Source organism: Podarcis liolepis (assembly GCF_965112155.1).
Source record: "Podarcis liolepis genome assembly, chromosome: 11".
In the NCBI taxonomy this organism is placed as follows: domain Eukaryota; kingdom Metazoa; phylum Chordata; class Lepidosauria; order Squamata; family Lacertidae; genus Podarcis; species Podarcis liolepis.
In genome coordinates this window covers 57,084,048-57,103,098 of record NC_139565.1, presented here as the reverse complement: position 1 = coordinate 57,103,098, position 19,051 = coordinate 57,084,048, and the positions used below count along the sequence as shown (strand labels likewise).

Genomic DNA, 19,051 nt, shown 5'->3' with positions numbered 1-19,051 from the left:
AGCACGCAGCTTTTGTTATTTGTTATTGAAAAGAAACAGGTAAAGTTTGGGATTCCCCATCCGACAAGGCCCCCTCCTCACCCTCTAAGCACAGGTTGCTATGGGGAAACGTTCCAGAGTTCCGGGTGCGAGTCCAGCAGGTGCCCAGTGTACATGACGTTCTGCTGAGTGTGCGATAAGAGAGTACCACAGTGCAGCGGTGCAATAGTGCTGCAATATATTTGTTCCATTGTGGACCATGAAATCGATGCACCAGTTCGATAGCGGCCTTTGTCTTATCCATGGGTAGGCAAACTAAGGCCTGGGGGCCAGGTCCGGCCCAATCACCTTCTGAATCTGGCCCATGGATGGTCTGGGAATCAGCATGTTTTTACATGAGTAGAATGTGTGCTTTTATTTAAAATGCATTTCTGGGTTATTTGTGGGGCATAGGAATTTGTTCACACACCCCCCCCGCCCATTGCAGGAATTTATGTATAGGTTGGGGGAAGTTGCCCCTCCAGCAGATATCATGCACATGCAGCCCACTACCAAAACCAGCACAATCACTTTTGTGACTTTTGTGATTTGTCCCCAACAAAACACTTCATCACAGTTTCTTCCTATCTATTCAAAGGGCCTTTGCTCCCCAATACCAAATGTAACAATTCACTGATAAATGTATCTATGTAGTGGTTCACTGGGAAAACTTCAGAAATTCATATGGACATGTTCAGCAGCCCCTCTGCCTGAGTGATAATCCCTGGCATCCTGATATCCGAGTGCCAGACAGGTAGCCATTCCAGAAATAAACCCAGATGAAGACAAAAGGGTGTGATTAACTTGGCTGGGAAACAGGGAAATGTAAATATATTTTTGTTACACTTGATGGGTGTTTGGTGGAGGGCAAGGGGAACCAAGGGGCAGGGTCGAGGATGCTCAGATTCCTGCCACCAGACCTCCCCTTTCATGATGTAACCATGATGTAGTTTTGCCAACAAAGGTCCGTATAGTTTAAGCCCTGGTTTTCCCAGTAGTGATGTATGGAAGTGAGAGCTGGACCATAAAGAAGGCTGATCGCCAAAGAATTGATGTTTTGAATTATGGTGCTGGAGGAGACTTTTGAGAGTTCCATGGACTGCAAGAAGATCAAACCTCTCCATTCTGAAGGAAATCAGCCCTGAGTGCTCACTGGAAGGGCAGATCCTGAAGCTGAGACTCCAATACTTTGGCCACCTCATGAGAAGAGAAGACTCCCTGGAAAAGACCCTGATGTTGGGAAAGATGGAGGGCACAAGGAGAAGGGGACGACAGAGGACGAGATGGTTGGATAGTGTTCTCGAAGCTACCAGTATGAGTTTGACCAAACTGCGGGAGGCAGTGGAAGACAGGAGTGCCTGGCGTGCTCTGGTCCAGGGGGTCACGAAGAGTCGGACACGACTAAACGACAACATGGGGATTAGCAGCTAATAAAAGTTTAGGGGCTCTTTTGTTCGGGGTTTCCATCTTGTTTCACCTGGTGGCAGGTGGGAGTCCTGTCGCGACAGTCTTCAATAAATACCAAGCCTACTGGCTGCTGTTTTGCTCTGGTATTCCTGGCTGGTGTCCTTGTTTTTTGTCCAAGGGAGCGCTCAGATTTCTTCATTAACACCCCCCTTCAAAATATAGTCCGGCCCGCGACAAGGTCTGAGGGACAGTGGGCCGGCCCCTTGCTGAAAAAGTTTGCTGACCCCTGATTTATCTATGCACGGATAGATCTATGCACGGATATCTATGCATTTTCCCATTGACTAGCAATGCGGCTGCCTTTGCTCTTCCGCCCCCCCCCCGGCTTTTCCCGGCCCCTTCCCGGGTGAACCAAGGTCGCTCGTCCTTCCCGAAACAGCTTCCTCCCCCCTTGCGCGCCCTTGAGCTCTGCAGCCGGGCGGAGGGAGTTACAGCGCCTCCCCAGCGTGGGCTGGGCTTTAATTCATAGGCTAGGCCCCTCCGAACTACAACTCCCAAGAGTCACATCGCCCGGTGACGCCATCGTTCCGCGACGGGGGGAGTCGCCGAGGAAGAGCGAAGCGGGAGGTTTGCAATGCAAGAGGAGCTGGCAGGGATGGAGGCGAAGCTGGAGAAGGTGAGCGGGTGTGGAAGCGACCCCCCCGGGATCTTCCCTGAGAGGAAAGCGCATTGCAGATGGGAAGGGCGAATTGAAGAGCGAGAAGGCAGTGCTGCAGGAGAGTAAAGGGCGAGTGGTCAGGGGAAAGCCGAGCAAACGAGGAATTTTTTACTGAGCAGTAGAAGCGCCCACCTTAATAATACGGGGGGGTTGTTGTTTAGTCGTTTAGTCGTGTCCGACTCTTTGTGACCCCCTGGACCAGAGCACGCCAGGCACTCCTGTCTTCCACTGCCTCCCGCAGTTTGGTCAGACTCATATTAGTAGCTTCGAGAACACTGTCCAACCATCTCGTCCTCTGTCTTCCCCTTCTCCTTGTGCCCTCCATCTTTCCCAACATCAGGGTCTTTTCCAGGGAGTCTTCTTTTCTCATGAGGTGGCCAAAGTACTGGAGCCTCAGCTTCAGGATCTGTCCTTCCAGTGAGCACTCAGGGCTGATTTCCTTCAGAATGGATAGGTTTGATGATCTTGCAGTCCATGGAACTCTCAAGAGTCTCCTCCAGCACCATAATTCAAAAGCATCAATTCTTCAGCCTTCTTTATGGTCCAGCTCTCACTTCCATACATCACTACTGGGAAAACCATAGCTTTAACTATACGGACCTTTGTTGGCAAGGTGCCGGATAGCTTAGGGCCCCATTCTCTTGGGGGCCCCAAAAAAATTTAAAGGGAAAAAACCTGGATGTACATTTCCAAAATATAAGATGAAAAACAAATAAAATAAAACCTACATACAGCAACAGTGTTTTCTGTTGTGTAGGCTCCTATGATGTAAGTAATGGGCCCAGCCTGCTAGCCGGCTCCCTAAAATAATCACTGGTTTACTCATGTCTATATATAGGGTGCCTACATTTTGCTGTTTATAATTATTAGTAGTTTGCATCGTATATTTGCACCTATTACTATTTCATATTATAGCAAGTTTCTGGAGACTAGATTATGAGTCTTTGTAAAGTGTGTTGCTAAAGAAAATTTTGTTATTGCCAAATGCCAATGTGTTTGCATTATTAAGTTTGTTATGAGTAAAAAAATCATTTTAAGTTAGAGCTTAATAATTATTTCACTATTACAGTGGTACCTCGGGTTACATACGCTTCAGGTTACAGACGCTTCAGGTTACAGACTCTGCTAACCCAGTAATATTACCTTAGGTTAAGAGCTTTGCTTCAGGATGAGAACAGAAATCGTACAGCGGCGGCGCAGCGGCAGCAGGAGGCCCCATTAGCTAAAGTGGTGCTTCAGGTTAAGAACAGTTTCAGGTTAAGAGTGGACCTCCGGAATGAATTGAGTACTTAACCCGAGGTACCACTGTAATCTACTTCTTAATTGTATTTGAGTTCAACAATTACTTTGACAAAAGGCATATTTTGTTATGTCCAAATGGCTTTAGATACCTATTAGGTCCATAAATTACCATGTAGCATATATTCAACACAAAAAAGCGACAGTTTTGTGGTTGACAAAGGACAGCTGGACTTATAAAGGGCCCCATTGCCTTCAGTAGCTTAGGACATCATCAAACCTACATCGAACCCTGCATGGGGGGGGAGGGCATTTCAGAGAGTAGGGGCCACCCCAGAGAAGGCCCTGCTGCCAGATGACACTCAGGAGGTCTTGTCTTTATCATCAAGGCCTCTTCTGGTGATCTTGATGATCTACACACCTGTATAAGGGAAGGTGGTCCTTTAACATCCTAGCCACCAGCAATGTTTAACCTTAGGTAAAGGTAAAGGACCCTGATAGTTCAATCGCGAGTGACTCTGAGGTTGCGGCGTTCATTTCGCTTTACTGGCCAAGGGAGCCAGCGTTTGTCCACAGACAGTTTTTCCAGGTCATGTGGCCAGCATGACCGAGCCGCTTCTGGCGAACCAGAGCAGCGCACAGAAACACTGTTTACCTTCCCACCGGAGCAGTACCTATTTATCTACTTGCACTGTGCTTTTGAATTGCTAGGTTGGCAGGAGCTGGGACCGAGCAACGGGAGCTCACCCCATCGCGGGGATTTGAACCGCCAACCTTCTGATCGGCAAGCCCATGAGGCTCAGTGGTTTAGACCACAGCACCACCAGTGTCCCACGTTTATCCTTACAGTATTATATTATAATAATTAAATAACTGCAGCATCTTTTATAATGATGCAAGGCTGTAAATAACAACAAAAACAACAGTAATAAGTCATTTGTCCTTGGTTTCTTTCCATTTTTCCCGTTAGGTTGCTTCGTGGCTGAAGAAGACCTTTGGGGATCAGTCCATCCCTCCATACGAAGCCGATGCGCGGACGGTGGATATTTTGTACGAGCTGGCAGAGTGCAATGAGTCCAGGGATGGGGACGTCCGCCTGTTAATCGAGGACATGAAGCAGAAGGCGGTAGAGTACGAATCTGACGGTGAGACTGAAAGCTTAAATTCGAAGTTTCGGCGGGTAGCTGTCTCTTAAAACACACACTTTGGTACAGGGGTCAGCAAACTTTTTCAGCAGGGGGCCGGTCCACTGTCCCTCAGACCTTGGAGGGGGGGCGGACTATATATTTTTTTATTTAAAAAAATGACAGAAGAGTACCACGAGCCCCGGTGGCTGCTTACCTGTGTCTTGCGAGTGGCAGGGGCTAGCGGCGGCGGAGAAATGATGAGTGGTGTGCGAAAGGGCTCCGGAGAGGGGCTGCTTAAAATGGTGTCCACTCAAGTGCTGCTGCTGCTGGCACCAACAAAACCCAGCCCCCTTCCTCCTCTAGGCGGGGCGGGGAGAAGCCAGGAGGAGGGAGGGAGGAGGCGCCGCCGCCGTGGGAGGGAGAGGGAAAGAATGTGTGCACTGGCAATCCATGCAGGGATTCCCTGACCATCCACGGGCCGGATCCAGAAGGCAATTGGGCCTTATCCAGCCCGTGGGTCTTAGTTTGCCTACCTATGGTTTAGAATAGTAGTAGTAGTAGTAGTAATAATAATAATAATAGTAAGTACTAGTAGTAGTAGTAATAGTAATAGTAGTAGTAGTAGTAGCAATAATAATAATAATAATTTATTATTTATACCCCGCCCATCTGGCTGGGTTTCCCCAGCCACTCTGGGCGGCTTCCAACAGAACACTAAAATAAAATAACCTAACACTAAAATACAATAACCTCTCTCCTCCTTATTATAGTTCTTTAAAACTGTACGTCAGGGATGGCCAACTCTCCTCAGTCCCAGCCAGCATGTCCCAAAGATTGGGGACTATAGGAGTTTGGAGTCCCAACAACATCTGCAGGGCACTATATTGGCTATTCCTGTTGCACACAACAACTGTCTTAGGTGTAGTAGTAGATAGGTAGCCGTGTTGGTCTGCCATAGTCAAAATAAAAAAATTCCTTCCAGTAGCACCTTAAAGACCAACTAAGTTAGTTCTTGGTATGAGCTTTCGTGTGCATGCACACTTCTTCAGATACACTGAAACAGAAGTTGCCAGATCCTTCTATATAGTGAGAAGGTGGGGAGGGGTGTTACTCAGAAGGGTGGTGGGAATGGGAGATAGGCAGATAGCTGGGAGAGCCTGTTGACGACTCTTAACGACTGTAATAGGTCTTACAGGAAAAGGCAAGGGGTGAGAAGGTGAGAAATGGTGATGACTCTTAACCCCTTGCCTTTTCCTGTAAGACCTATTACAGTCGTTAAGAGTCGTCACCATTTCTCACCTTCTCACCCCTTGCCTTTTCCTGTAAGACCTATTACAGTCGTTAAGAGTCGTCAACAGGCTCTCCCAGCTATCTGCCTATCTCCCATTCCCACCACCCTTCTGAGTAACACCCCTCCCCACCTTCTCACTATATAGAAGGATCTGGCAACTTCTGTTTCAGTGTATCTGAAGAAGTGTGCATGCACACGAAAGCTCATACCAAGAACTAACTTAGTTGGTCTTTAAGGTGCTACTGGAAGGAATTTTTTTATTTTGTCTTAGGTGTAGTCTCTCCTCCAGTCAAGGCACCAATTTTTTAACTACTCAGAGTTCCTCTCTTCTGTGGCCTGCTTCATAGAAATGTGTTTTTTAATATATATATATATATTCCCCCAGGCACCTACCTACAGGATCTTCTGACCGAAAGTCTGAATCTTTCTTTCAGCAACATGTCTAAGGGCAGCACCAGCTATCTGAACACATTGGTAGACACAGCTTTAGCCCTTGAAACAAAGGACACTTCCCTTGCAAGGTAATGTGCGCCTTTGGTTTTCTCTGTTATTGGATAAGCTTCTTTTGGGTGTTCAGTGTCATGCTCGATTTGCATGAAGAAGCGCTGCAGTTTCATGAACTTTTAGTGCCTTTTGCAACTACAGTCTTGCTGAGAGAGGGATATGAGAGAGAATCATGTCCTGTTTTTGTCTGAATGGTTTGTCTGTTTTCACAATCGGAATTGTTTTAGCCTGTGTTTATATCATATAGTTGCACACGGCAACCTGGGAGCTTACAGTGAAGGGCGGGTAAGAAATTCTAAAAATAAACAGAACAAATAAATCTTCTACTACTCTGGAATGGGTTGTTTATACAAGTAGTTCAAGGCTGCAATTATAAATACACTTACTAGGGTGTAAGCCTCATTCCACCTTCCTGTGAATGAACTTTTCACAGACAGTGCGCTTTCATGAATGGATGGTCCAAAAAAAAAAAATCTTAAATCCTTAAAAAAAAATTGTGTGTGTCCTGTGTTGTTATTGAAAGCTCATTCACCTGTTGGTGTAATGAATTTGTTTGAGAAATAAAATCTATTAATTGCGTATTTAATTGTATATACTTTATTAAATATATTGTGTATATTAAATAATATTGAATACAGTCATACCTCGGGTTGAACGTGCTTCAGGTTGAGCGCTTTTGGGTTGCGCTCCGCGGCAACCTGGAAGTAATGGAGCGCGTTATTTCTGGGTTTCGCTGCTCGCGCATGCGCAGACGCTCAAAATTATGTCACGCACATGCGAGGAAGCGGCAAAACGCGACCTGCACACACACAGACGCACCATCGTGTCTTACGTTCTATTCAGGCTGCGAACAGGGCTCCAGAATGGATCCCGTTCGCATCCCGAGGTACCACTGTACAGAAATAGTGCTTCAGGTTAAGAACTTTGCTTCAGGATAAGAACAGAAATCGTGCAGCAGCAGGAGGCCCCATTAGCTAAAGTGGTGCTTCAGGTTAAGAACAGTTTCAGGTTAAGAACGGACCTCTGGAACGAATTAAGTACTTAACCCGAGGTACCACTGTATTAATTTACAATATGAAAATTTAATTTATTGTGTGGCCCATGAGTTCTGTGTTGCCATACTCTATAGTGTCTTATTAGCAGTTTGTGTGAATGAGCCAAAAAAGGAAGTGGGGAGAGGGCCACAGCTTTGTGGAAGATCATCTCCTTTGCATGCAAAAGTTCCTAAGTCCAATCCTCACCACTTCCAGATAGGGCTGGGAATGTACGCAGCCAGGACTCGTGCAGAGCTTCTGTCAGCTGGTGTAGACAACACTGAGCTAGATGGGTCCAATTGCAGCTTGCCAAGTCCTTCCTTGATGCACGTAGGTGGCTGGTAGCTGAGCTTCTCCTTACAGCCCTGAAATCCGGATACTGTTTGTTTGGTTGTTGTTGTTTTAAAAAATAATTGTCATTACCAATTGTTTCTAGCTTCATTCCTGCCATCAATGATTTGACTTCAGAGCTGGATGCCACAGAGTCCAAAAACAAAGAGATGGAGCTGGAACTGAGCACTTTGAGGAAAAAGCTCACCTCGGCGCTGGTGCTGGAAAAACGGCTTCAAGAGTAAGAGCTGGACAGAAGTTTCCTTTATGCTTTAATTTTCTCCAGTGAGCTCAGCAGCTTCAGTAGGGATGCCGACACACTGGCAGCCAGCCAGTTAACAGTGTGGTGTTTTTTTATCTGTTAGCAGTTGAATTGCATCATGTGCCTTTTGATCTCCTGGCTTCTCCTCTTCCTCCTCCTCCTCCCTCTATATTTATTTATACCCCACCTTTTGCCAGTGAAGGTGGCTTGCAGATAAAATAAGAATAGCTAAAAACTTAGGGGGGAAACCATTACAAAGCAATTAAGCATTAATAGAATGAAAACAGTACAGTCGTACCTTGGATCTCAAACGCCTTGGCTCCTGAACAAATTGGCTCCCGAATGATCAAAACCCAGAAGTGAGTGTTCCGATTTTCAAACGTTCTTTTGGAACCCAAATGCCTGATGGGGCTTCCGCGGCTTCTGATTGGCTGCAGGAGCTTCCTGCAGCCAATCAGAAGACGCACTTTGGTTTTCGAAAGTTTTGGAAGTCGAACGGACTTCCTGAATGGATTCTGTTAGACTTCCAAGGTATGACTGTAGATAGATAGATAGATAGATAGATGTAGATTGATATATTCTATTAAAAGCATACAGATACAGTGGTGCCCCGCAAGACGAATGCCTCGCAAGACGGAAAACCCGCTAGACGAAAGGGTTTTCCGTTTTGGAGGTGCTTCGCAAAACGAATTTCCTATGGGCTTGCTTCGCAAGATGAAAATGTCTTGCGAGTTCCTGCGGGTTTTTCCCCTCCCTCCCTTTCCCCCAAGCCGCTAAGCCGCTTAACAGCTGATCCGCTAAGCCGCTTATCAGCTGATCCGCTAAGCCGCTTAACAGCTGATCTGCTAAGCCGCTTATCAGCTGATCCGCTAAGCCTGCTAAGCCGCTAATAGCACTAATCCGCTAAGCCGCTAATGGGCTTGCTTCACAAGACGAAAAAACCGCAAGACGAAGAGACTCGCGGAACGGATTCTTTTCGTCTTGCGAGGCACCACTGTAATAGCCACAAAAGAGCATGCAAAGTGCATTGTGGGCCATTGTAATTCAGGCCTGACTTCTAACAACAACAGAGCCACAAACATCAGTCACCATCATTACATGCATCCTAGACTTAAACATAGGTAAAGGTAAAAAAAGGTAAAGGGTCTTAAGCATATAACTTAATAAACATATAACACAATACAGTGGTACCTCGGGTTACATACGCTTCAGGTTACAGACTCCGCTAACCCAGAAATAGTACCTCGGGTTAAGAGCTTTGCTTCAGGATGAGAACAGAAATCGGGCTCTGGTGGTGCGGCGGCAGCAGGAGGCCCCGTTAGCTAAAGTGGTGCTTCAGGTTAAGAGCAGTTTCAGGTTAAGAACAGACCTCCAGAAGGAATTAAGTACTTAACCCGAGGTACCACTGTAGAAGCCCTCCAGATGTCCACACAAAATTGATGTTGATATGAAAAAAGTTCAAATGTAGCTGGTGCTGCTAGGTGCACAGACTGTTGTTTTTAATGGGCAGTGGGTATTTATCCTTCCAGGATCTTAAGTCTAAGCTTCTTAGCAACCACAGGGAATCGCTAGGTCCACTTCTGTTGACTTGCTGTTAACCTCCATACTGCAGGATTAAAAGTTCATGAACATTTACAAATGGTTTTACATTTGGCCACCAAACCTGAGGTCTCCCCACAACTGCCTTCAGAGAAAATATTCCATATTGCAGTCCTTGTTGTGCCTCTGCAAATCCCAGTCTCATGGCAGGCCGGTTTGCCAGGGTACGTTTGGGTCTTTTACTTGAATTCTGTTAACTGCATTGAAAATGTCAGCTGCTATAGCGTGAGCCTTTATTTTCCCCTTTCCTTCTCGCCTTCCGAAAGAGAAACCTTCCTTATTGCAAAATGCACATGCTTTGTGATCCTGACGACTCAGCTAACCACAATCCGAATACTATGGGGCATTTGGCGGTTGGGTAGGGTTCACCCCAGGGTTGTAGATTCCAGATCCTACTAGCCCTGTTCAATGGAAGTTGTACATGGAGTTTCTTGAGCTGTTCTGCGAGCAGACAAGCAGTTTGGTTTCTGGCCTCCTTGGAGATGATGTAGGCATTTGGCAAAGGAGTTCTGCCACTGATAAGAAGTCTTTGCTGTTTTTGTTGTTGTAGTGACCTTAAGAAAACCGAAGAACTACTGGTAGTGGAAAAAGCGAAAGCTGATAACCGGACCCAGAACATGAAGTTCCTGAAGGACAAAGTGGAAGATTTCAAATTCAGAATCAAGGCAGCAGAGGTTAACACAAAGAACCCTTTATTGGTGTTGCTGTAGGGGAGACTCACTGAAATAGGAAGCTTGCTTTTAGAATCATAGAATCATAGAGTTGGAAGAGACCACAAGGGCCATCGAGTCCAACCCCCTGCCAAGCAGGAAACACCATCAGAGCACTCCTGACATATGGTTGTCAAGCCTCTGCTTAAAGACCTCCAAAGTAGGAGACTCCACCACACTCCTTGGCAGCAAATTCCACTGTCGAACAGCTCTTACTGTCAGGAAGTTCTTCCTAATGTTTAGGTGGAATCTTCTTTCTTGTAGTTTGCATCCATTGCTCCGTGTCCGCTTCTCTGGAGCAGCAGAAAACAACCTTTCTCCCTCCTCTATGTGACATCCTTTTATATATTTGAACATGGCTATCATATCACCCCTTAACCTCCTCTTCTCCAGGCTAAACATGCCCAGCTCCCTTAGCCGTTCCTCATAAGGCATCATTTCCAGGCCTTTGACCATTTTGGTTGCCCTCCTCTGGACACGTTCCAGTTTGTCAGTGTCCTTCTTGAATTGTGGTGCCCAGAACTGGACACAGTACTCCAGGTGAGGTCTGACCAGAGCAGATGAATTTTAACAGAACCCTGTGGCACCCCACTAGTCACTCTTCTCCAGGATGAAGAGGAACCATTGATGAGCACCCTTTGGGTTCGGTCAGTCAGCCAGTTACAAATCCACTGAGTGGTAGCATAGTCAAGACCGCATTTTACCAGCTTCTTTACAAGAATATCATGGGGCACCTTGTCAAATGCCTTTTACTAATGCTTTCTATAGTGCTATCTTTGCAGCTTTGCAGAGTGGAGTAATAAAAGCCCCTGCCCCAAGGAGCTTGCAATCTGAATTTGACAGAGGGGGAGGCAGATGGAGAGGTGTGGGTAACAAAGGAAGAATGGCTGCCTCTGAAGACGGTTCAAAAGCTCCACCTGGTGCAGAATTTGGCGCCGTTTAGCTCACCGGGTTTAGCAAGATGGTTTGAGCATATAATGCTAATCCTGGTTTGACCGCACGGGCTGTCAATTAGCTTCTGGGCCCCATACAAAATAATGTTTTTGACCTATAAAGCCTCAGACGGCTTAGGACCGCAATACCTCAAATAATGCTTCTCCCCATATAAACGCTGAGATCATCCTCTGAGCCTTTTCTGTGTGTGCCTCCTGCCTTTGAGGTCCAGAGGGTGGTAGCACGAGAAGGGGCACGATTTCTGTTCTCATCCTGAAGCAAAGTTCTTAACTCGAGGTACTATTTCTGGGTTAGCGGAGTCTGTAACCTGAAGCGTCTGTAACCCGAGGTACCACTGTACTCTTGAACCAGGCCTCGCAGGGCTGATTAAAATTCCACTGCCTTTTAAATGTGTTGGGGAGGGGGTTATTGTTTCATTGTTTTCATTTTAACTATTTGTGCTTGTACAGTGTACAGTGGTACCTCTGGATGTGAACGGGATCCACTCCGGAGCCCCGTTCGCATACTGAGTAGAACGTAACACGCGTGTGCAGGTCACGTTTTACCGCTTCCGTGCATGCGCGTGATGTCATTTTGAGCGTCTGCGCATGCGCGAGCGGCAAAACCCAGAAGCAATGCGTTCCGTTACTTCCGGGTCACCGCGGAGTGTAACCTGAAAACGCTCAACCTGAAGCATATTTAACCCGAGGTATGACTGTATTTTTATCTTCTTATCCGCCCTGAGATCTTGTGATGAAGGGCGCTACAATCATAGCTTGGTACCCAAACGCCTTGGTACTCTGACGTTTCGGCTCCCAAACGCTGCAAACCCGGAAGTGAGTGTTTCGGTTTGCGAACGTTCTTTGGAACCCGAACGGCCGCCGGGGCTTCCATGGCTTCCAATTAGCTGTGGGAGCTTCCTGCAGCCAACCAGAAGCCGCGCCTCGGTTTCCGAACGTTTTGGAAGTCGGACAGACTTCTGGAACGGATTCTATTTGACTTCCGAGGTACCACTGTATATCAATTTAATAAATAATAAAATGATGATAATTTAGCTCAGTGGGGGAGTGCCTGGCTTCCATGCGAAAGGTTTCAAATTCAACCCCTGGCATGTCCAAGTAGGACTGAAAGTCTCCTGTCAGTGTAGACTATACTGAATTAGGAGGACCAACAATTAGGAGGAAGACTCAGTGCAAAGCATATGTTCATGAAGCAGAATGGCATTTTTGCTATTTTTAATTATATGGGAACTAGCAAAATGACGTTTTCATCTCTGTCTTTTTCCTGAGGGTAATCCTACAATGCGTACCGTCTGTTTTCATTGCTGAACAGAAGTCATTGCTTTTCCCCTTATCCTGGGTTTCTTTCTTTGTATCTCTTGGCAGGAACAATTATCTATGTGTGGGATGGATGCTTCGCTGACTCACGAGTCTCTGGTGAATCTCTCAGAGGTGGGTGTTCCGCCTTGAGTGCTGACGGTGTTTGAAAATGACACACGCTGGTTGGCATTCAACCTGGATGATGGGCAGGAAATGCCATTTACCCAGATGGCAGTTGGCTGTGAGCTTGCTAGAGATGGTGAGATCAGCTCCAAATGCCTCTGTGATGCGTGTTTCAGAGAATGCAAAGGGATTCACATTTTACATCAAAGAGCGGGCCCCTAGTGCTAACTGAAATACTGCAAGAGAGAAATAATAATAATAACCTATTATTTATACCCCGCCCATCTGGGTTCTTGACACACAAGCTATGAAAGACTCAAACAAATATAGGGTGTTTTGTATTGGGAGGTGGGAAGCCATAGGCTGTAATTGTAAATAATAATCATACTGTCGTCAACATCTTCATTCCTTCATTCCCCGCCCATCTGGCTGGGTTTCCCCAGCCATTCCGGGCGTCTCCTATTCCCATTTCATCAAATTTCTTCTGCCTGGCCTCCACCCCTCCTGCAATTTCAATACAGATTAAGACGGGGGATTTTGGCCACTTAGATATTGCTAGACTACATTTCTCACCAGCCCTGATAAGAAACTCTGAACCAAACTCTTCAGTCCATTCTTCCCAAAATATGGAAATTAAGTGTGTAGATAAAAAAGGAAAAGGTAAAGGACCCCTGACAGTTCAGTCCAGTCATGAACGACTCTGGGGTTGTGGCGCTCATCTCACTTTACTGGCCCAGGGAGCTGACGTTTGTCCGCAGACAGTTTTTCCGGGTCATGTGGCCAGCATGACTAAGCTGCTTCTGGCGAACCAGAGCAGCACACGGAAACGCCTTTTACCTTCCTGCCAGAGCAGTACCTATTTATCTACTTGCACTTTGACGTGCTTTTGAACTGCTAGGTTGGCAGGAGCAGGGACCGAGCAACAGGAGCTTACCCCATCGCGGGGATTTGAACCGCTGACCTTCTGATCGGCAAGCCCTAGGCTCAGTAGTTTAGACCTGCGTCCCGTGTGTAGATAGGCATGCATATTTTGCTGATGGCTTTGAAGTGTCGTTTATTGCAGATCGTGAGGCTAAAAAGCACCTACCCAAACCTTGCATTTATTTATTTATTTATTTATTTCTGGGGGGAGAAAGACAGAGTCACTGTGTGAATGGTTTGTTTTGTGTTTCCATCCACAGAATCTAGCGGAATTAAAGAAGCAGGCGGTACCTTTGAAGAAGAAACTGGAGTCGTATCTGGACCTGACCCCTGTAATCTCCCGTACCCCGCTTCTCTTCGAACTGTAGAATCCTAGCATTGTAGCTCAACTTCCAGCAGAGTTCCCCAATATGGTGCCAATTGACAAGTCTGCTGGCTGCTGCGGCCCCAAATGCCAGGAAAGCGCCAGATTGCCCAAGGGCTAGTTTAAAATATTGGCATGTATCCCTTGACTCAGTGTGCTTTTGGAAGTTTGGCTTGACATGAGGGTTATGGGTTAGCAGACATGTGAAAGGAGCTTAAAACATGATTGCCGCGCTTTCTTTGCTGCCAAGGCTAGAGAATTGCTATTATTTCTACAGCACCTGCACATACCGCATTTTTCACTCTATAGGACTCACCGGACCATAGGAGGGGGAGAACGGGGGGGGGGGGAATTCTCCCCCTCTCTGCTCAGTGCCCCTTCAGCGAAGCGGCAGGAGAAACGGAGCCCCTTCCATTTCTCCTCCCGCTTCGCTGAAGGGGCGCTGCGCAGAGGGGGAAAACTGTGCAGCGCCTCTCCAGCAAAGCGAAGCCTGGAGAGCAAGAGGGATCGGTGTGCACCGACCCTTCTCGCTCTCCAGGCTTCAGGCGGCTATCCGCAAGCCTTCGGAGCACAGGGGGAACTACTGCTACGCTCCGAAGGCTTGCGGGGGTTCCCGCTGTGCTCCGGGGGCTTCAGGCGGCTTCAGCGAAAGCAACGCGAAGCCTCCGGAGCACGGGGGGAGCTCTCTCTCTCTCTGCGCTTCAGAGGCTTCGCGTTGCTATCGCTGAAGCCAAGCAGCCTGTATTCGCTCCATAAGACGCACACACATTTCCCCTTAATTTTTGAAGGGGGAAAAGTGCGTCTTATAGAGCGAAAAATATGGTGTATGCACGCTAATATTCTTGTTTTTAAATAAATAAATGTCCGCAAATGTTGCTTCAGTTAAAAGTTGCGGCCCTTCTGGTGGTCAGTTGCAGACATAAGTGGCAAGAAGGAAGAGGGCTAGGGTTGTTTGAGGGGTCAAGAAACCTTCAGATTGCTGCTGGACACTGAAGTGTCTTTGTTCCAAACTCACTCTTCTTCATTGCCTATCCGTCTACATTTCATGGAATGATTTTTGGTGGCACCGGAGTGTGTGCTGAACAAATGTACTTTAAAAACTCTCTTTTTAAAGTTTTTTTTGGGCAGCAATACCTCCATAGACTTTTTGCTTGATTTCAAAAATTCAGACGGGAGCGTGGAAAACCCCTACATCTGCCTAAATGTCTTTCTACTGCTCTTTTCAGAGTCCTTCTCTCGCACGAGTGAAGATTGAAGAAGCAAAGAGGGAGCTGGTAGGTGCTTTTGTTGGTATTACTATGTTCTCTTAGTTGCACCGGTGGACAGGCTGATCTTCTGGGCTATTTTGGTGCATTTTTCTTGTGTGGGGATATTTTGGAGGGGTGGAGAAACTGGGTAGGGTGGGCCAGACCTCTTCTGTCCTAAAGGCAGCATGAGAAATTGCCACCTCCCTACATAAGCTCAAGCCTAGGGGTCAAGTCCTCTGTCCCTCAGACCTTGTGGGGGGCCAGACTATATTTTGAAAAAAAAAGTGAATGAATTCCTATGCCCCACAAATAACCCAGAGATGCATTTTAAATAAAAGCATACATTCTACTCATGGAAAAACACCAGGCAGGCCCCACAAATAACCCAGAGGTGCATTTTCAATAAAAGCACACATTCTACTCATGGAAAAACATGCTGATTCCCAAACTATCCACAGGCCGGATTTAAAAGGCGATTGGGCCGGATCTGGCCCCCGGGTCTTAGTTTGCCTACCCATGCTCAAGCCATTACCCATCTCTGCCTTCCTCTAAAGTGCTTTGTCCTTATCTCTGCACATCAAGCAATGGAGAGAGAGGTTCAAGTGCAAATCTAAGCCTGTCAACCATTCCTCCTTTTCACATTTATTTATTACTTGTTAAATTTATAACCCACCTTTTTCTCCAAGAAGCTCAAGGTGGCGTACATGGTTCTCCCCCTCCTCATTTAATCCCCACAAAAACCCTATAAGGTGTTGTGGACTAGATCATCCCTGACCCGTGGCCATGCTGCGTGGAGATTATAGCTCCACAACATCTAAAATCTTTTCATTCTGACCTATTCTGTTTCCTTCACTACGTTGGCTTGACCGTACTGTCTCTGTTAAGGGTTTTGAATGTCTGAGTATTTGTTATCGTATTGTTGGTTGGTGTTTGCTTTGCGTATCATGTTTGCCGCTTTGCGAGAACATGCTTTTAAAAAGCGGGATATAAATCTATGGGATTAATGATACCTGTCATCCCAATTTCCTTTTTGGTCGGTTTCAGCTTGTGGGAAGCATCTTTATGGTACGTTGCCATACCATACCATGTTTGTGTATTGGGGAGGGTGTCTTAACTCTCATCCAAATATTGGTGCTGACTTTTCTCTCCCTTTTCTAGGAAGCTCTTGAGGCCGAGGTTTCAGCAAAGGTGGATATGACAGCACTTTCGGTCCCTTTATCTACCAAACGTCACTTTTCCTAATGACCTTGGTGCAGAAACAAAAGGGCAGTTCTATATTGTAAATTCTGTGGCTTTTGGTATATCTTTCTTATGTTCATGTGGCCTTTGTCCTCTCTCCTTTACTTCCCTTTCTCCCCTTTTTTTATTCTAAAAAAATGTACAGCTTCGTGTTTTGCATACATTTCTCTCTATTTCCCCCATGAGAATGAACAATAAAACAGTGTTTCTGAACCATCCTTTACAATCAGTATGTGTAGCAATCTGATTTGACTGCTGCCCTGAAGGCGGTACTCTTATTGTATACAGGAGCAGAAACCATTTAAGGTTTGATTAACTTTAGGAAGCTTTAGGAAAATCCGAAACCAGTGTGATCAAGCTTTCTGAAAAGACTGGGGTAAATTTATACAATACTTGAAGGACAATTGTAAACATATAGCAACACTAGCAGGATCGACTTAAGAAGACTTGTAATGTTGATGATTCTACCTTTTTACATTTTATTTAAATAATATGACAATGGTAATGGGAAAAGTAATTAGGAAAAAGTACAAATGTGATGATATAGTAAAGAATTAAGGTAACCATGAATCGGGGCGGGGGGGGGGGGAGTCGATCAGCTCAAATGAGCAAAAAGCAATGTGAGTAATGAGGATGTATCTATATATTCACTACTGTCTAGGTTTGTCATTTGCAGTGATCATGGTCTTCTGCATATCTGAGGTTGTTGATATTTCTTCCGGCAATCTTAATTCCGGCTTGGGATTCATCCAGCCCAGCCTTTCGCATGATGAATTCTGCATATAAGTTAAAAAAGCAGGAATATCATCATTTCCACTGGCAGTGCTTTCTAAGGCCCATTTGACTTCACTCTCCAGGATGTCTGGCTCAAGGTCAGCAACCACACTACCTGGGGTGTATGAGACATCCATATCTTTCTGGTATAATTCCTCTGTGTATTCTTGCCACCTCTTCTTGATGTCTTCTGCCTCTGTTAGGTCTATATATTATAAAATGGAAACTTAATAAAATATTTAAAAAATTAAAACTTTAGAACTTTAACTAAAAATGGCACCTAGAAACAACCAGTTCCATTTCTCTCTTGCCCACCCCCGCCTACTCACAGTAAATGCTAGTTGGGCCCAATACCAGCACCCCAACCATCTTTGGAGAGCTGATGGGGATCAAGCTGACCAGAGCTGAAGTCTGCCTGGGGTCTTCTGTGCCAGGTGGGCTACGAGTGATTACTTTAAATTTACCATTTTGTCCCAAAGATATGCAGATGAGACAACATTGATGGCAGAAAGTGTGGAGGAATTAAAGAACCTTTTAATGAGAGTGAAAGAGGAGAGCGCAAAATATGGTCTGAAGCTCAACATCACAAAAACGAAGATCATGGCCACTGGTCCCATCACCTCCTGGCAAATAGAAAGGGAAGAAATGGAGGCAGTGAGAGATTTTACTTTCTTGGGCTCCATGATCACTGCAGATGGTGACAGCAGTCACGAAATTAAAAGACGTCTGCTTCTTGGGAGAAAAGCAATGACAAACCTAGATAGCATCTTAAAAAGCAGAGACATCACCTTGCCAACAAAGGTCCATATAGTTAAAGCTGTGGTTTTCCCAGTAGTGATGTATGGAAGTGAGAGCTGGACCATCAAGAAGGCTGATCGCCGAAGAATTGATGCTTTTGAATTATGGTGTTGGAGGAGACTCTTGAGAGTCCCATGGACTGCAAGAAGATCAAACCTCTCCATTCTGAAGGAAATCAGCCCTGAGTGCTCACTGGAAGGACAGATCCTGAAGCTGAGGCTCCAATACTTTGGCCACCTCATGAGAAGAGAAGACTCCCTGGAAAAGACCCTGATGCTGGGAAAGATTGAGGGCACAAGGAGAAGGGGACAACAGAGGACGAGGTGGTTGGACAGTGTTCTCGAAGCTACCAACATGAGTTTGACCAAGCTGTGGGAGGCAGTGGAAGACAGGAGTGCCTGGCGTGCTCTGGTCCATGGGGTCACGAAGAGTCGGACACGACTAAACGACTAAACAACAACAACAAAATGTGATAATTGAGTTGCTCCAAAGTATTGCGGGAAATTTAAATGGCAGCACCCCATTTTTGGCACATGAGAGCTGTCAGAAGCTGCTAGTTTTGTGTACAGCTCCCTTGTGTGGTCTTCATATATGCCTGTGAGAGTTGTTTGGTTTGCCTGTTTTGTTTCTTTGCAGGTCATTTTGTGTTGCCGCGGCAAGGAGAAAAGTGGCTGCTAAATTTAATAACATATATAACATTACATGCAATTGTATTGCATTATTTGCTTGTTATAATGATAAATAACCCAGTCATAATGAAATCATATACGTGTGTGTGTACACACACACACACACACACACATATATATATACACAAACACACAAAAAAAAACAACACAACAACACACATATATATATATACACACACATATACATACATATATATATATATACACACACACACACACACACATATGTATGTATACACACACACACACAAACACACATATATATAGAAACACACACACATATATATATATATATATATATATATATATATACACAAAAAAACCACATACACACACACACACACATATATATACGTAGGTATAGGTACATGGATTTTTTTTTCCATTTGCGGAACCTTGTGATTA

The 19,051-nt window shown here is 45.7% G+C and overlaps 1 protein-coding gene and 1 long non-coding RNA gene across 2 annotated transcripts; one reads left to right on the top strand and one right to left on the bottom strand.

The window, feature by feature from the left end:
* Nucleotides 1-1,948: 1,948 nt before the first annotated feature.
* Nucleotides 1,949-16,614, top strand: HAUS1 (HAUS augmin like complex subunit 1). The gene is made up of 9 exons (XM_083466247.1): nucleotides 1,949-2,101; nucleotides 4,353-4,527; nucleotides 6,186-6,321; nucleotides 7,775-7,909; nucleotides 10,080-10,203; nucleotides 12,558-12,623; nucleotides 13,796-13,867; nucleotides 15,126-15,173; nucleotides 16,305-16,614. Exons 1-9 carry the CDS (start codon nucleotides 2,060-2,062, stop codon nucleotides 16,386-16,388), a joined length of 882 nt encoding a protein of 293 aa, XP_083322373.1. The 5' UTR covers nucleotides 1,949-2,059; the 3' UTR covers nucleotides 16,389-16,614.
* On the bottom strand, nucleotides 16,519-18,534 carry LOC310689120. Its single transcript, XR_014517340.1, has 2 exons — nucleotides 17,526-18,534; nucleotides 16,519-17,483 (listed from the first exon to the last, which is right to left on the bottom strand). It is a non-coding gene; the product is annotated as an uncharacterized lncRNA (long non-coding RNA).
* Between the last annotated feature and the right edge of the window lie 517 nt (nucleotides 18,535-19,051).